The following is a 19,677-nucleotide window of genomic DNA, read 5'->3' on the forward strand; positions in this document are numbered from 1 at the left end:
TATCTCTGGGCTTTCAGAGCTCATGTCATCTACCACAAGACAAAATTAAATACTATATACCTATCTACACCCAGATGCCACTATCCCATAAGGGGTGGCCATTTGTCTTGGAGTTAGTTGTTTTATAAGGAGGGGTGCTAACCCTCTGCCAATGTGTTTGAATGAACATGTATGGGTTGGTTATATAGTTACCACCCAGTGTTGTAAATGGTTTCCTGGCTTACAGGAGACCATTAGACTTGTCACTCAGTGTAAAGCCACCTGAAAAGGAAAATACCAGTAATAAATAGTAACAGGAAAGATGGGAGAAATAAGAAGAGAGGAGGGCAGACACTGAAAATGAATGATATCATTGATGGAAGAAGTATGCAACACTATACCAAGTGAGTGGAGAATGATCGCCACCATTTGTAATTCAACGAAATCGCCACCATTTGTAATTCAACGAAAATTAATGTCTGCTGAACTTCCGCCTGGTGTCTAAAAAAAAATTGCAAACTTTTTTGGTCACCACCATACTATGAACCTACTACAGAGCAAGTTACATCTACACTGAAAATATACAGGATAAATAAAAGCAAAATTTGAACCTGCAGGTCGTATTCCTCTTCACAAGAAATATCAACAAATATTTTTACAAAATGCTTCCCTACAGAAGTAAGGCAAGGGAGAGCACAAGTGGCAGCTTAGTCTATATAGGTGTCATTTATACCTCTGGCAAGTAACACAACAAAGGCAGAACTCATGAGCATGAAAGGTGACAACAGCCACCTTGGAATAGGGTGTTGAAGGTCAGAATTCTTTTCAGAGTGTATTGTGAGGTCCGTACATCTTTCATACAGGTTTATACTGGGTGCCCTAGTTTCTCTAGCACAATGAACTTTTCCTGCACAACAGGAATATAAATAAATATCAACTGATATATTCTCCCTCACAAATAATTCTAAAACTCTGCTGGTGCTCATGGTAACTCAATAATACAGTATATGCATCACCAGAAAAACTTCAGGAGTCATGTTGCACTGCATGCCATAAGCAACATTTCATGCAAGAGGGACATGAAAGGGGAAAACAAGAGCTAATCAACCAAAGAAAATCAATTTTGAGTTTAAAATTCACTCACAAGTGTGCAGTTAATGTGCTGTAAAAGCTTTGATAGTTTAGTACTCTCGAATTTCAAACTAAGCGTACCATAAAATTTAATTTACATACCCTGTTTTCATTCATGAAATTAACATTTCTAATAAAAGTGGGAAAAATTCTGAATACGAACTTGAGCAAAGACAGTAACAGCAACTCATAACCACACAAGCATATAAACCAGCTTTCTTGTCAAAGGAGCACAACTACCCCTTGACAAATGCACATGCCCAAGGAAAATTTCACTTTTCATTTGTTAGCACTGTTTTCATCAGGACATTTCATCTCACTGTATAATAAATTTAAAAGAATCCCATTAAAAAAAATATATATATATATAACAATATTTTATATTTCCCTTTTAGATTACACATACGTAAAGGTTATGGAATTAATGCAGATATACTGTGGTTAGTTGGAAATGAAACTTTCTGGATGGATTACTTGTATGTTCATTAAAAATAAAATCACATATATTAACTGTCAGTACCATAAAATAATTATAAACACTAACCCTGTACAGGCATCTGACAAGTGTAAGAGCTGATTATGCATGAAAGCTGTCACACACATTATGTACACAATGGAGTGAGAGTATAGGTATTTGAAGCACATAACCACATAACAGTAAGTGCAGGTTACATGCCTACACTAAACAAAAGTCTCTGTAATATGTATAAACCCCAATTTTTTTTATTTTTTGGCAATATGAAAATCTACATACACAAATATTTTCCATAAAAATTTGGAAATAACAAGCCACTGAATAATCAGCTCATTGCTTAGCTGTGCACTTAACAAGAGGTTCTCATATGCTATATTAACTTAAAAATTTTAATTAACTAAACCTAATCCCAATTCTGGCTGAAGAGAAATTCAGCTGCCAAATTTTCATTTTTCTCACAGGCAAAGTAAGCTTGAATAACCACATCCTCTGGAAAATTCCCCAGTGCCTTCAGCTGAAAAGAGAGAGAGAAAAAAGTCAGGAATATACATGTACTATACCAACCACCAGCACTAAAGTATTTTTCAAACTGCTTTCAGGTACAGTAAACTCTCAATTTACGCATGAGATGTGTTCCTGAAGTGGTTGTGTAGAGCAGTTTTTGCATAAACATAATTATCTCATGAGAAATAAAGGAAAATGAAAGGGATACATTCTTCAACTGCTACAAGTACAGTATGTAAAAATACTTGGCTTCCATATTGTACATTTACCTGCACAGTGGGCCTATAGTTTACTCCTGACAAGTGGATGAAGGAATATTTATCCAAACAAACAAACATGCTCATGAATACACATGCAAAAACGCCAAGTTGCCAACTAGTTTTCTCAGGAGACAATGGTAACATGCTCTCTACAGTCACGCAGTAGTCTCCCACATTACTGCACGAAAAAGGAAAACAGAACGAGCACCCTGATGAGAGAAAACGAGTTTGAATAAGCCCTAACGAAAGCAAATTAAATTCACTCTTAAATTAAGACCATGGATATGAATTTAAAAGCCAATCTTACCTTCTGAGCCCTGGGATTTTCTGAGAGGTAGATGAACTTTAATTTAACTAGCTGGACATTTACCAGCCATAATAAAGTCTAGCAAAGTTGTGAACCAAACCAAACAATTAGTGAGACTGCTGTGTGTGCCACCTTGTGGCAGCTCGCAAAGCTAGCACGGAGCGGGGGGAACTTCAAATTCACGTCTCGTGTAATTTTGAATAAATCGCACAAATTAAGTAAATTTACCCAATTTTTTTACCTTGCGCTATTTAAAACAAACAAACAAAGGAAACACGTAAAATATGAGTTTACAATACATTAAAGTCATATTTAACCCCTACACCGCAGGGTTGTTTTGGCTAGACTTGCATGTTCCGCGGGCATATTAGCGCTCCAACAGACTCTAAAAATATTTGCCAAAAATCAGTTATTAGTCCTAGAATATTAAAATTATGTATGTATACGGCATATACATACAGCTTTCTCCTGGGATATTTGTTGAGCCTTTGTCGAGTACCGTAGGACTTGTGGAGACCTCTGAAGTTGAGTAACGAAGTCTACACTTTACACTTCCCGAAAACCCATAATATGATTACCACAGCCTGATATTATCACTAGAAACACTATTCTATGATTTTCAAATAGTTTGGAATCCATACTCAAAGAAAAGAAAAAAACACTGTAAAAGCAATGAAAACTACAGTACAAAGACGTATGACCTTCCCACTTGTGCTCATTCGCTGCTGGTGTTCTGTCATTTATTATTCATAAAAACACTCACACTTTATATTCTATTACTATATAACACATATATATCTGCAGTCTTTATCCATAAGTTTCATTCAGTAATAGTAGTTTATTGTCACTGTAAGCATTCAATTTCTATTTCAGTAAAATACGTAGCATTCACTTTCTCATCCTGTATACTAGCGTTGAGAGCGAATCTGTCACTTTCACTTCCACTTTCATAACTCAGAGTATTCATACATGCTACTGTGAAACTTTCACTTTCATTACTCCTAGTATATATAGTCGTATTCTTATAGTACTACTCACTTACATTCTCTATTTTATCAACATTATTTACATTTCTATTTTATTTACACTGTGTTATGCACTGTCACTTGCAGTAACTTATAAAACTATTTTCCACTGTTCACTTATATTTACTGTACATTCACTGCTTTCACTTGCTGTTTACACATTACAGTAGAACCTCTCTCATTCGGACTATATGGGGGGAAGGGTTGTCCGAATTAGCAGACTGTCCGGACCATCAGGGTAATCTCCAGTTCATACCAAAAACTATCTACATATGGTATGTTTGTTAATTATTAACATATGTTGCATATGTCAACCCTACATAACTGCAAAAGATGAAAGGATACTAAAATAACCAAACTAATCATGTACGATAGTTTTGTATTGCATAATTTACAGGTAAGGCCATGACAAGAAACTAGCCTACATTTTAAATTGTAGTAAGTGACTAAGGCCCGTGCAGGCAAAAAAATAAATTAATTAGTTAACTGTAATATTTGGAATAAAAATAAAACTTATGTAGGCAAAAAATACATTGTCATCTTTGGCATATTGATAACGCCCATATGGGCAAGAAGCTAATGTTTGATGTACAAGTAAAGCACATTTAAGTACAAAAAATAAATCACTAAACACTGAAGAATATTCTGACCCATTTTTGTGTAAGCAAACTCCTCCTTTTAACACCTTTATTCATTGCAGAAGCTACACTTGCATTAAGGGGCATGGTAAGGATTAACTTTTAAAATACAGTGTAAAAATATTAGTGGTTGGTGAACTAGTTAGTGGAACGAATGCTAGCATGTGTTTAAACAGGCGCCCATGTTGAGACCTAGCGTGATCCGAGGCTAAACGAATGATGATCACTTTCCGCGCCGATACTGAAAATGACTTTAGAATTACTTTCAACATATTTTTGGAGCTTATTATTTTTAAATTTTGTCCGAATTAACATAAGTCCGGATTAAAGGGGTCCGGACCAAGGAGGTTCTACTGTATTTACATTTCCACTTGCACTGTTTTAGTCACCAGAAAGATCGTAGTCACTGTCCATCATTTTCATTCATAAATTAGCCAGTTCACATTCCACAGCAGTCACTTAGCCCTTTACCCCTTTCCACACGAGGTTTACTGGGGGGTAGAGGTCACAGGGCCCTTTGCATGGGGCTAAAAAGCGGCGGAATTGGACAGGCACAAATCCGACGTGGTTTCACCTTGAAAGACGACAGTAAACTGAATACTGTGGTGGCCTAGGGGGAGTGCAATGCTGCCAATGTCAGCGTGGTGACAGCTGCTAATATATACGCTATGAAATGATTGGCAGGAAATCTATCCAATACATAATAAATTAGGTAGTTCCAGGTGAATGTAAATATCATTTAGGCTTCTCCCTTCCTTTCTTATATATATTTTTATTACAAGAATAGATTATACGGCATATTTCAAGGGGAAATAAACAGCAAAAATTAGCAAACGAGTGCATGTGAGGTGTTGTCAGGTGATAATTAGCCAATTCCAGGTGTATGACACTATCACTTACCTTATTTCTTTTTGGTATATATTATTTGGTATAAGAATAGGGCACAGGGCTTATTTCAATGGATGAAATCAGTGGAAAATTCCAAGGAAGATTTACTTAGTGCAGCACAGCCGGGCAGGCGAGAGGAGAGGGTAATGGAGGGGAGGTAGGGAAAGGAGTCAAGAACGGGGAGAAATGGCTAAATTGTCAACAATGGATGGGAGTACATATGAGATTAGGAGTGCTGACTAGTGTTGGACATTGGCAGTACTGATAGATGATACAAGCCACCACTTGAAAGCCCGGGCGAATTCAAAATAACACAGAATCACAAAAGTGACGCCCCGCGGTATGATCCCTTGCTCCCAAGCGTCACGAAAGTGACGCCCCGCGGTTAAGGGGTTAAACAAGAGAGGCAGCATTTGCAAGCAAACGTGTGACATTTCCCAACGTCTGTTTCTTATATGTACATACAGTATATGCACAGCAGACCCTTGCTCTGTATGCTGTTCGATTGCATGAATCCATCCATCCATTATCCAATCCTATGTCGCCCCATAGAGAAGTGTAGGAACCCGAGGTTTTGCAAGTTGGTCCTGACATTTAAGGGGATTGGACGCCAGCAGGGACCGATTTTCGATCGACAAAGGCTCCGAGTAACACTCATTCTCTGTAAAAATTTGACAGCCGTATGACAATTCTTTTCCCTTCAAAAAAATGATTTTGTAATTCCAATTTTAAGGTCACTTCCTTGCAGAAATCTCCGTTTTCTATGCACTATATAATATGACCACTTTTCTCCTAATTTTTTTCCTATTTTTTCTGTAAAAATTATGTCATACGTTTGGCAATGGGAGTGTGAATGCGTGGAGTGTGGCAGTGAGGCGGGGAAACGCCAGAGACGATATGACACTGTGAGAGGTGAGACGTGCCAGCCTTGGTCTCAACCTGTTCTCAGTCTGTGCTAATCTTGGTCATTTCTCATCATTTTTGCACACTTTCTGAAGATGCGACAACCGTCTATGAAGCTACTGCAGTGTCAGAAAGTGGCAGAGAAGAATTTGACGTCATTTCAGTGGGAGAAAAACGTGTTGGAAGCAGCAGTTCTTTCTCCACCATGGCCACCTCCCCTCTTACCTGCCCCCCCACCGCTACCTCACCTTATGAACCCCAACCTTTTACGTCTTTTTCTCCATCTTTGTCTTCTCCAACATACTTTTACTTTTCATAACCATCCCTAATCCTAACTCATAAAATTAAAAAAAAGTACCTAAGCTGTTTCCTATCATACACACTGCAAGTCAACAGAAAACGAGTGATATCTCGGAACTAAACTTACAGTCCTTTGGAGTGATATAACTCCATTAGTTTTGAACATAAGACAAAAAGCAAAATACCTACAAAAAGAGGAATGAAAGGGGAACAAATTTGCCCATATATTTTTTTCAGAGACTGACAAACATGACTGTAATGATTTTTTGAACATGGCAAAATGGGGGTAAAATTTGGGATAAATATATAGGCATTTTGAAATTTTTTTTTTTCAGTAATGGTGAAGAATATTAAAAAACTGTTAGGGCAATTTATTAATGAGGGTTTTATTAGTAAAACTACCAAACATCATAGAGATCAGATGAAAACAATTCCCGTGGTTTCCCATTTCTCGCGCCTCTTCTTTTGTATACATATTACGCATATATTATTTTTTCTGTAAAAAGTAATTGACCAAATTTACTCAAACTCTGGGATGTTATTGCTCATATAAATTATCAAAACATACAAGAAAATCAGACAAATATAAGAAAAACAAATGTACCCTCATAAGTAACAAGTCCACTCCCCTTAACCCATCACGTCCTGGGGCTGTTTTCACCACCCAAACCACCAGCAGGTGTTTCTCTTAAAAATCACCATTATTTAAATCATAATTTCTCAGCTTAAACTATAATATAATATTATAATACAGTGCTATAATCATAATACAGTAACAATAATACTTCAAAACACTAGATCATGTATACGGTACATGCCACCCGGACGTCCCCAGGCCGTCATGTATACATGCCACCCGGATGGGATGGGTTAACCCTCTCAGGTGCAGGTGATTTGAGTCGTTAGATTGTTTAACAACCTGTAAAGTGCACCATGACACAAATCGGGTAAAAAAACATACCAAAATATGACACACATCGGTGGGAAACTTGTGTCCTCCTTTGTCTGACATGATGTGCATCATGGTGCACTGTACAGGATGGTATTTAATGACTCAATTGGAGTCCGTGCATGAAAGGATTAAGATGAGAGTGACCAGCCTCACTCATCCCTGTGTGGCATTACATGAGCAATAAACCCCAACCATCCCTTGGATATAAACCTACACAGGCTCAATCCAACTGGAGCACCTTTAATTACCCACTAAACCACCAAGCGCTACAATCTGGTTAAATGGTTACCGCCCAGCATAGTACAGTACCCTCGCGTCCAACACGCGTTTGTCCAGCACGATTTGCGTCCAGGATGGAGAGCAAAAAATTAGTATGATTTAATACAATTTAAGTACTGTAAAACGGGTGCGTAAGCATAACGCTGACGGAGCTCCGAGAAGTGGGCGAAATCCGCAGAGTTCGCCTCTAGCACGATCACCCCCGGTCCAACACGGTCATACTGGACATTCCCGTGACGCTGACAGCCAATCAAAACTTTTGACCTAGTAGCCTCCCCCGCCCACTATCATGACGAGATCGTGATGTCGCCCAATGAAAAACGCTTCTGTTCTCACGTGATGTTTTGTTTAAATTTCTCCCCCCATAGCGCCACTCAGTCGCATAATTCGCATTGGACGGTGCTTTTTTCTTGCTGCATTTTCTGCCCTTGCTACTGCATTTTACCCTGCTCACGATGCTTAGGAAGCCTTCTAAGAACCCCAAGAAGCAGCGGCACCTCCCTCAGGCCACCAAGCTAGAATTCATCGAGAGACAGAAGAAAAGGGAGAGGAATTTCAAAGGATTTATGAGGGAGGTTGAGGAGGCGCAGCAGCCATTACCCGCTAGTGACGCCAGCAGCCATCCTCCAGGGACCCAGTAGGACTACCTACAGTCTCGGATAACACCTTCCGTTCCCATCAAGCCCACCAACACTATCCTAAAAGGTTAGTTATCATTCATAGTACAGCACCACTTATTATAATTACAGTAGTACCAATATATGTATAGGTATATGGTAAGTATTTAGGGTGACTTTTCCTAGGGTTGCTGACATAATTCATTTTTCCCCATATGCTCTGTTGTTTGTCCAACACGGGACCCATGCATGACAATATTACCGTGTTGGACGCGAGGGTACTGTAAATAGTTTCCTAGTGTACAGGAAACCATTTGGCTTGTCACTCAGTGTAGTTACCCATAGGCAGAAGGAAAAAGAAAGAATGAAGGAAAGAAAGACAGAAGAGGGAATGTAAAGTCACCCGTAGGCAGAAGAAAGCGGAAAGAATGAAGAAAGACAGAAGAGGGAATGTAAAGTCACCCGTAGGCAGAAGAAAGCGGAAAGAATGAAGAAAGACAGAAGAAGAAGGATGGAAGAAAGGAAAGGCCAGACACCCAAAGCAGCACTACATTGACTGAGTGGATGGTAAGCATGTAAAATATATGATATTTTATGCAGCACTATCAACATTTACCCCAATCCATATTGCAAGGTGACCAACAGGTTTTGTACAGCCAAACAGCTGCCATTCAGGGTCCTAAGGTCTAATCTCAGTCTTTGAGGAGCTGGGGGCTCTGCTCAATCTCTTTCCTCTAACCCTTTGGCTTCGATAATCCCCTCTCAAAACAACCATCAGTTCACTGTGTAAAGAACAGTAAAGTCCTTTAATCCGATCACCAATATTCTGATTATCACAATACTCCAATTATTTTTAGGTGAATTTTTTCAAGTGGATTTTTTTTTTTCTTTGGGCTTTATCAATGTATTTATCTGGCTTGGACTTGCTCTTGGACTTGGATGTACAAAGACAAAAGTTGTGTCATGCATTTTGGTGAAAATATCTGTTGAAAGACTAGAGTTATGAGGTACTCTGCTTTGTGTCATATGGACGGTTTGTAACACTGACAAGAGCTGCTACTTGCTCCAGGTGGCCGGGTTGTGGGTGAGAGTAGGCTATATTTTCATTCACTAAACAAAACCAGTCTATATATTATGTCTTTCAGACTGCTATTTCTTCTATTGAATATATATGAAAGCGTTTTTCATCTTTTTATTATTACCACGTCAGCAACACTGCCATTAATTTGGCTAAATAAATATCCAGAAATTAGTTCTCCATCTTTATTAAATTAATTAGATATTAGCTAATTAAGTTAAAAATTATGAATGGGAATTGCCATTATTTGGCAGAGTTATAAAACAAAATTGACAACATTATTCTACACATAAGGACAGAGTTACTGTATTATTTTTTGAGTGGCAAACTGAATCCCACTGACGAGTTTGAACACACAAACTAGACCACCGAAGTCATCGCTTAACTGGTCATATGCTTTATTCTAGGTGCAATTCATTTCTTATGCCACAAGCACTGCTTGCAGGTGCTGCTTCGATTGTTGTGATTACAGTAATCCTTCATTTATCCAAACATAATAGAGCCAAAGGCATGTCCGGGTCGTGGCAACATCCGGATAATGAACACTATTCCCCTACCATACCCAGACCCTACCTATACCCACCTCCAACAGTACCTATGCTTAATTTGGCAGTGTGTTCTGGTCATTCAGGCATATTTAGACATCAAAACACACATAGGAATATCCTACATAATGCTAAATACCAAGAAAACCATGCAGAAAAATCCCTGAAAACCAAAAAACACCCCACCTGAACACAACTGTACATACAGTACCCATCCTTATTCTGGCAGTGTTTTCTGGTCATTCTGCCATATTTTGATATCAAAACATACACAGTATTATCCAATATAATTTTCTACACCAAGAAAACCATGCAAAAAAAAAACACTGAAAACCAAAAAACACCTGACCTATACATGACTATGAACAGTACCCCTCTTAATTTTGGCAATGTTTTCAGGTCAATCTGCCATACTTAGACATCAAGACACATGTAGAATATCCAAAGTAATGCTAAACACTAAGAAAACCATGAAAAAAGAAAAAAGAAAAACCAAAAAACACCCAACCTATACATGACTGTATGTACTGTACCCCTCCTAATTATGGCAGTTTTCAGGTCAATCTGCCATATGTAGACATCAAAACACACATAGGAATATTCAAAGTAATGCTAAACACCAAGAAAACCATAAAAACAAAAAACATTGAAAATAAAAAAAACACCCGACCTATATACGAAAGTAGGTACAATACCCCTCCTAATTTTGGCAGTTTTTCGGTCATTGTGCCATATTAAGACATCAAGACACACATAACATTATCCATATTAAATTGACACATCATGAAAACAATGCATAAACAACAAAAATCCACAATAAAAACTGACAATGGTTTGGAGATCTGTTGTCTGTGATTAGTGATTGCTCCTGAGGCTTTAAAAAAAAAAAAAAAAAAAAAAAAAAAAAAAAAAAAAAAATCCACGGACAAATAGGCAACCGCAAATTGGTTCTATGGGTATAAATGGTATACCATCATCTCTGCTGCTGTTTATATTATAAGATAATAAAAACATGTAAAACTGACAAATAAAAGTACAAAAATTCAGCAAGAATAAAGAGTTCAGGAGTAAAACTTACCTTAAAATAGCTTCCTACCATCATAGTGCAAAATTTTGCCAGCACCTACCAAAAGTTATGCGTATGTCTAGATGCAGAATTTCACGAGCTTTCTCGTGGTTCCTGTAGAATTTTGATATGATCAATAGTAGTTGAATAAATGACAAAAAAAAAAAAAAAACTTTGAAAACTCACGAGTCACTGTTATCACCACAAAGGAAAGGCCTGAGGGAGTGAAAGGGGAACTGAGAGGGTATGGAGGAGGGATGGGAGGGGGGGAGAAGCAAGACTGTGGGCAGAATTCTCCCCCTTCTGTCAAGAGGCAGACGGGCGCTTTTGCTATGCATTTGCTTGTGGCTTGCAGTCCGTTAAACGTGGCCATGAGGCAACAACTCACCGTGACCAGGGGACTTTCGACATTCGCAGACAAGCAGATGGCCACTGTCGCCAAACATGTACTCGTGGCTTGTGGTCTGTGTTCAATGGAGGTGGCGGTTAGGAAAGACAGCCCCCGTGGCCACGCAATATCAGACATTCGTTGGGGAATGCATACGGACTTTTGATGACACCCCTTCCGGGTTACTGTCGTATTACTCGGGTGCTGGAGGTTCATTGGGAATGATAGGACAAGCGCACGACTTTGACCATTCAGTACAGGGGCAGATGTACATTTTAGCTCTGGCTGTGGGTTACAGACTACTTCCTGCTCATGGCTTGGGCCCAGTGACCACAATACCAAATGTCTGAACACGTCAGCTGGCCAGCTGAAGCTCTCGGGGACATTTACGTTCAGATAATACAGTAGCAAGTAAATCTGGATAACGGGTTTATAGAGCCAAGGTCCAGCATCTGGATAATGAGCATATTCGGATACTGAGCGTCCAGATAAATGAGGGACTACTACACTTCCTGGTGATGTAGTGGTATGGTAAAACAAGGACAACCTGAAAAATGACGGTTCTTTGTTGTGCCTTCCACCCGAATTCACCTTCCTACAGTTCTACTCACACCCTATGTTTGAGCTGTCTGTTCAGGATTCGCTCCCCAGAAATAAAAGATCATGCCACCTCTCATCTCCCTAATAGTTGGATGCATGTTGCTTGACCTCTCCATTCCAAAGTATAGCACGCCTGCTTGACATTTTGTGGTAGGTGTAAGATGAAATGGCTGGGCAGTCATCGCCTGACCATTCACATTTTGTCTCTCATACGAAATTCGGACTCAGTAATGCTTAAGAGTAGATGTTAAGGCTTTGGTATTTCCTTGGTTCATTTGAACCGTCATCCCATCAGCAGTAGTTATGAAGCTTAAAGAAGTCAGTCTAGCCAAATACTAATATGTAACTGTGGAAGAGCTCTCATAATGTTTCATGTGTTATACTTAATCTATTTCTCTAAACTTCTATGCATTTCCAGTGAGTAAAACAATACCCCATATAATTATAAGTATTTATTTAATGATCATGTACATATTTCTAATTTTTTCAGAGGTCCCTCCCAATAGTTGGGAAAAAAAAAAAAAAAAAAAAAAAAAAAAAAAAAAAAAAAGGAGTAATCCCTCTACTATCCGATGTAATAGAGCCAAAGGCATGTCAGGAAAGTGGGCCCATAGCTCCTGGACTGGTACTTAAGGACCCTACCCCAGCCTAACTTTGAAAGCCACCTAAATAACTCCCTACCAGACATGCATAGCACCTATTTAAACCTATTTAAGACCCTATTCACACCAATAATGGACATAATGCATGAAATAAATGAAAAGGAACCAAAGAATGAGGAATTAGAAGTGACTGTACCTTAGCCAGGGTACTTACAGGATGTTTGTGGCTGGCTTTTCTAAGGTTTTGGCAGTGGTGACAATGCTCTTGAAGCACGTACAGTAATCCAGAGTTGTGCTGCACTTAGTTCTTTGCACTGTGAGTTATAATTGTTTAACACTGTGCATTGTTCTTAACTGCACCACGCCAGTTTCAATGGCCAATTTGTACTCCACAGTTAATCCTTTGCACTCTAAATTCTGATTTCTTAACACTGCACAACACTGTAAATTCCCGTGTGGTCTAGTGGCGAGGTATTGCAGTTTATTCACTGTTTATTCACAAAAAATGAGAACGTGTGGCTTCCATTGCGATAGGTATCTACTTGCCATCGAAGTTAGGCAGTAACTGTTGCAGTGTTGCTGATGGGGAAACAGAGTTGCCAGATCGCATCGGCCACATTACTAAACTCCTCAATTTTTATTACCAAATTCGTAAAGCTACCATTTATTCTTCACTAATTATATATACAAATGGAAATACATGTAATCACTCTTCTCACTGCATGATAGTACTGTGATCCCTATCCTGACGTATGGAAGCAAGGCATGGACCTTGCTAGTGGGGAACAAGTCAAGACTGAGAGCAGTGGAAATGAGTTACTTGACAGGAGCATCTGGAGTGACATGGAGGGACAGGTTGACGAATGAAGAAGTGAAGGAACACTGTGGGGTTGATGTGGATGTGGTTGAGAAAATTAGGAGAAATACACAGAGGTGGTTTGGACATGTGGAAAGAATGGAGAATGAAAGACTGACTAAGAGGGTGTATGTGGGTGAAGTGGAGGGAGGGAGAGGGAGGGAAGACAGAGCATGAAGTGAAGGAATGGAGTTGAGAGGTATATGAGGGAGGGGGAAGTGAGTTGGGGGGAGGGCAGTCAAATGGTGGGTGACAGAGCGACTTGGGGGCGTTCTGTCTGTTGCCACCCTTTGCGAGATTAGGGTGTCGGGCTATAAACAGATAGACAGAGTAATGCAGTGAAGTTATAACACAGTTCAGTACCACAATGGTAGTCAAAACAGTTTAAAAACTGTTAGTGCGATCTGGACTAATGTTGATACCGTATATCGGAAATAGTCCGGGTTAGCAGGATGAAGTCTGGATGTCGTTTTTGTCAGAATTTCTAATTTTCTGGAATGGCTTGGGCCCCAGTTAGTCCATTATAGTGAGGTCTTACTGTATATCAATAAGCTTTATAAGTGGTAATAAAAGTCATTCATGAAGTCTGATAAAGTTTGTCATGATTTTCCTAACATCATTACTGCTTCGCTAAAGTCTAACGTAAACACTGGAATATCGTAACAAAATCAAAGAAGTCTAGCTAGAAGTGTTTTATTTTTATTATCATTGCAATTACTGTGATGAGGCTGTAACCTTATTTTGTAAGGAAAAAATCTTGTGGTTTGGTGGAAATTTCCGCCTCCCTTGGCTATTTCCCACATCAGACAGTTAAAACACACCTTGTATTCTCTCAAATCGTTCTCCGTGCTTGGAGTGCCTATGGACATGCAGTTTGTTGCAAACAATAGTAGAATGATTGACATTTGTCTGACAAAAATTTAAGCTCTCAAGATTTAACGATAAGTGGGTTACAACATGAGTTGAAAACACACTATTTTTTTCCTATTTTTCAGCAATGAACACAGTCAGTACATTGTCATCACAGCTGCTGCAGCCAAAGGGTTAAGGAGGGTCTAGGGGTGTTTTTAAGGGGGGCAGCAGATATCCACAGATTTTTAACATAAGTGGGTGTCTCTGTTACCTAACCCCCATGGATGTGAAGGGAGCACTGTTCTGTATACTGTATACAAAGACGCCCCAAGTTTAGTGACTACTTTGTTCATGGTTTCATGGTTGGCAGTGGCCTGCAAATACTCCCAAGTACCGGTTTTCACACAAAAACCCTTGTTCGCAGCGAGAAAAACGTAAAACCTACTGGAGGATGAGGAGTTCTGTGGATTTGTCCAGGAGCAGCAGACAGAAGAGATGCACCACAGGATGGATGCATTGTAAGGAGAGGCAGAGGCAGAGGAGGGTGGAGATGCCAGAGGTGGCAGGGCACAGCAGCCTCACCACCTGCCTCGGAAATTACACCCCCATCCCATCCATTAGGCACCTCATTCCAGCCTTCCAAGTGAGTTTCCTTGTCTATTATGTACTTTGTACTAATACTAGTTACTTTTCAGGTGTGATCAGTAAATTTTACATTGCACAAATGGATTTTAGGAGGAGGTGGCAGGGGACCCAGAACCCATTAGCCTATTTCCTACAGGATGCATGCCACAACTTCAGTGGTTTCATGGTTTGCGGTACTTTTCACAGGACCAATTAGGTGCGAAACTTGGGGTTTTATTGAACATATATACACAATACCAATAATTCCTAAATTACAGCAGCATTAAGGGTAAGCTACCAGTCTAGACCACTGAAAGGTTGATGACTGGCCATGCTCCAAGTATTTGTAAGTCAAGAGGGGCAGGGTAGCTTAGATAACAACCCATATATTCCCTTGTAGACAAATGTTGGGAAGGGAACTGAAAACTACCTCCCTTGCACTTGTGATATGGCAGCCCTGAATCTGCACTGAGTGACAAGCCTAACAGATTTTGGCAACCCAGAAAACCATTTACAACACTGGAAGATAACCGTATAATTCATTACTGGGTGAAGTGGAGCCAACTATGGTACCCCTGTTAACAGGATGGAGAGACGCAATTGCTGCATTCATCTTGGAACCAAACCTCCACACTTTTCCCTGCACCTTGCTGTGGCAAGAAAACTTTGGTTCACTACACGCGACGGCCCTGCTGGGAGGGTTGCTTGCCTGCAGTTGATGGGTCTGCTTGACCAGACAGACTGGGGTTGATCAACAACTTCCCTCTCGAGGGGCTAATGTGTTACCACTATTTGGAAGACCTTGTTGATGTGTTTCAAGACTTGTGACATGACCTTCGTAGCATTAACTGGAGATGTCTGAGTGGGAGGAATCTAATTTCCCGTGTAGTTCAACCTTGTTTTATTTGTGATCTATCTCTACTTGGACTCACCCTTTCAATGGCATCTCTGTCCTGAGGTGAGACAAGAATAGTGTTCTGGCCTGGAACAGCACGTCCACTGCCACCACCGCCGCCACCACCACTGCCAACACCACCGCTGCTCTGATTTCCACTACCAACAGTGCTACCACCTGCAAGGGTAAATAGGTGGTTATTATCAATATCCTGACATTTTTTTTTGCCCCAACCTGAGGAAGCAGAGAGGTATGATCCAGAAATAAAAGAAAGGAAAATTTGACAGTGGGAGAACTGTCAACAGCATGCCCAGTGGAAAGGGCTAAGCAATCTTTCACACAATTCTAAACTCCTGGAATCCTGGGAGCATCTCACAGGTCTAATGAGCTGCACATACTCTGCTGCATTACCTATTTTATAGATATGCTTCACAAACACCAGCCAGGTGGTTCTGATGGATGAAAACCTATTGTGTGCACATTGTCAACCATGTACTTGGAGATGTAACCTTTAAAAAGGGAACCAGTAGTTCTTACCAAGTGCTGCAATTTACCATTTTCTCATGTACAGTACATTAGGATGAGAGGATGACCAATAATGTTTTACAGAATCATACCAGAAAAGGAAACAATTTTCAACCTCTTCAGTAAAATTAAAATTTCCGAAGTTTAATCTTACTACCTCCAGTTATTCTATTCAGCTTATGAAGGGTCTTTTGCACTGAAATGCTTGCTTATCTCCACCAACCTATGTAGTGCAATGACAATAATCTTTACCACATTCTTATTACTACATTCCTATTTATCTAATTTAACTAAGGAAAGATCTCTCATACTGCAAGGGTAAAGTTTAAGTAAAAGAAAGCTCTGAGACCCACCAGTGCCACCACCTGAGCTGCCGCCTTCATTTAGCATTCGCACAAATGCTTCCTGATTCCGCTGAATCACTTGCAGTAGTTGCGGGTTAGTCTGACCAATTTGCTGAATAAATGCATCCAACAGTGAGGGATTAGACCTGCAGTAAAGAAATAATCTGGTATTAGTTTATACAACAAAAAATTTTGCAGGAAAAGAAAAGTCAATCGGTTCTTAAATACTTTGATTACAGTTTTATACAGCTTCGAAGAGATTCCTCACAATGAAGGGATTAACTCTTCATATGCAGTGTTCCCTACTGCCTACATATACTCAGTTCGACAGCAGCCACTTCTATCTATCTATCTATTGCCAGATGACTCAATCCCGTTCGGGGTGGCCACAAACAAATCGCCTCCATGTCGCCCTGTCCACCGCCCTTTCACTGCCCCGCTCTCAACTCACACCCCCCTCCCTCATATACCTCTCCACCCCATCCCTCCATCTCATCCTCAGCCTCCCCCTCCCTCTTTCCCCCTTCATCTCACTCACATACACTCTCTTCGTCAGTCTTTCACCCTCCATCCTCTCCACATGGCCAAACCACCTCAGTGTATTCCTCCTAACACTTCGTATCACATCCACATCCACATCCACACCACAACGCTCCTTTATATTTTCATTTGTCAGACTGTCCCTCCACGTGACTCCACAGGCTCCTCTTAAATAACTCATTTCCACTGCTCTCACTCTTGACTTGTGTCCTTCCAGCAACGTCCAAGCTTCACTTCTATATGTTAGAGTTGGTATCAAAATACTGTCATGTGGTAACTTTTTCACTTCCATGCTCACTTCCCTGTTTCTTATCACTGCTTTCAAGGAACCAGCAACCTTTCTTCCCTGCTGTACCCTTTCAAGCACTTCACCCTCCAAACCTCCATTCTTACTCATCACACTACCCAAGTACTTAAACGTAGGCTACTCACATTTTCCCCAATTCCTCACCATCCAATCTCGCTGTGCATTCAGTGACTTCACCTCTCTCAAAGACCATCACTTTACTCTTCCCTACATTCACCTTCAGATTCCGTTTCTTACACACTCTCCCAAACTCATCCACCAAGCCTTGCAGCTCTCCTGCATCTTCACTCAACAACACAGTATCATCTGCAAACAACAGTACAGGGAGTTTCCAAACACTACCCTCTCTCACCAGGGCCACTCCAACTTCCACTACCCTACCTTGTACCTCTTTTATTACCCCATCCATGTACAGACTGAACAACCATGGAGACATGACACATTCCTGTTTCAACCCAACCTTCAAAGAGAAAAATTCACTCAGTTCACCATCCACACTCACTGCAGCCTTAGCACCATCATACATACTCTTCACAGCATTCAACAAGTTCCCATCTACTCCATATATTCTTAATACTTTCCACAAGCAGCCACTTCACAGATGAAAAATTTTACCTAATTTAAATACACCAATACACTACTTCCCTTCTCTTCCACTGACTTCTATTATATACAATGGATGTGTACATATATATATACAGTATATATATATATATATATATATATATATATATATATATATATATATATATATATTATATATATATATATATATATATATAAAAACAGTATATATATACAGTCGACCCTCTGTCCTTGTGGTTCCTCTGTTTGCGGTTTTGATTGTTCGCGGTTTGTCACCAGGAAAACCAAATCACCTTTTTCGAAGTCCAGAGAAAAATTGAAACACATTCAAATTGCATGCCACACGCTGCATACCGTCCGCAGCGCCACCTGCGCGACCCCCACAATGTTTTGAATCTCTCGTGGCAGGCTCTCTCATTCTCAGGTTCCGAGATAATTCGCCGTCAAGTCAATTCGCACCCTGGACGATTCCCCGTCATTCTGTAAATACTGTATACTTATTTTTGAATAATTAATACTTTAATAACTAATTTTCAGGGGGATCCATCAAAGTCTATGTTCGTTCAATAGCGTAGGCTTTGGATATCATTTATAAGTTGCACTTTTAGCCAATACTGTAATTAAAGTGTTTCTACTTCGCTGTAGTCGACTTTGAATTATATTCTACCGTCACCTGTAGCTGTCTTCATTAATTTTCATTGGTACTACAACATCCTGGGTATATTTTAAAATGACTCTGAGGAGGTACAAGTATATACTCATCTCAAATGACAATATCCAACGTGTTATTCTGATCGGCCATAGTGGACGCAAACCGTGGGGAAAGATATGGCTGAGCTTCAACAGATGTCATTACATTTATCATGAAAACAATAAATCACCACCACTTTTAAAACTCGTATATTTAAAAGACTATTATAGTATGTAAATAAATGACGGGGAATCGTCCTGGCAGCGAATTGTCTTGTTGCTGTTGTGACTGCGAATTGATTTGACGGCGAATTGTCTCGAAACCCATTCTCACTGTGAGCATGCTTGTGTGTGCTTGTACTTGCTGATCTCTCCGTGACACCATCATTTTATCTACCATGGGCCCTAAGACAGCAGCCAAGACATCTCCAAAGGTAGAATTGCTGGACAAGTTACGGGAGGGAAAATCCTGGTAATGGTGGTGGAGGGTGAGAGTGTAGCTGTGACGAGCGGTGTGAGCGGCCATCCACCTACGCAATTAAACTATTTTTTTCATACTTTAATTATAAATAAAGTGTTTATTGACATGAACACGGGTTTTCTTTCATTAACCCCTTAACCGCAGGGCGTCACTTTCGTGACGCTTGGGAGCAAGGGATCATACTGCGGGACACCACTTTTGCGATTCTGTGTTATTTTGAATTCGCCCGGGCTTTCAAGTGGTGGCTTGTATCATCTATCAGTACTGCCAATGTCCAACACTAGTCAGCACTCCTAATCTCATCTGTACTCCCATCCATTGTTGACAATTTAGCCATTTCTCCCCATTCTTGACTCCCCTCCCTACCTCCCCTCCATTACCCTCTCCTCTCACCTACCCAGCCATGCTACGCTAAGTAAATCTTCCCTGGAATTTTTCACT

The 19,677-nt window shown here is 40.1% G+C and overlaps 1 protein-coding gene across 2 annotated transcripts in view; it reads right to left on the reverse strand.

The window, feature by feature from the left end:
• Positions 1 to 798: 798 nt before the first annotated feature.
• Rad23 (UV excision repair protein Rad23) overlaps positions 799 to 19,677 on the reverse strand; it is a 139,276-nt gene continuing 120,397 nt past the window's right edge. For both annotated transcript variants that reach the window (XM_080267292.1, XM_080267293.1), the window contains 3 exons: positions 16,643 to 16,779; positions 15,802 to 15,941; positions 799 to 2,099 (listed from right to left, as the gene is read on the reverse strand). In XM_080267292.1, the coding sequence (XP_080123418.1) occupies positions 1,989 to 2,099; positions 15,802 to 15,941; positions 16,643 to 16,779 (388 nt within the window). In that variant the 3' untranslated portion in view covers positions 799 to 1,988. The remainder of the gene's footprint in view (positions 2,100 to 15,801; positions 15,942 to 16,642; positions 16,780 to 19,677) is intronic.

This window comes from Coenobita brevimanus, chromosome 23, assembly GCF_032717465.1.
Source record: "Coenobita brevimanus isolate Jiangsu-jjx chromosome 23, ASM3271746v2, whole genome shotgun sequence".
Classification (NCBI taxonomy): Eukaryota; Metazoa; Arthropoda; class Malacostraca; order Decapoda; family Coenobitidae; genus Coenobita; species Coenobita brevimanus.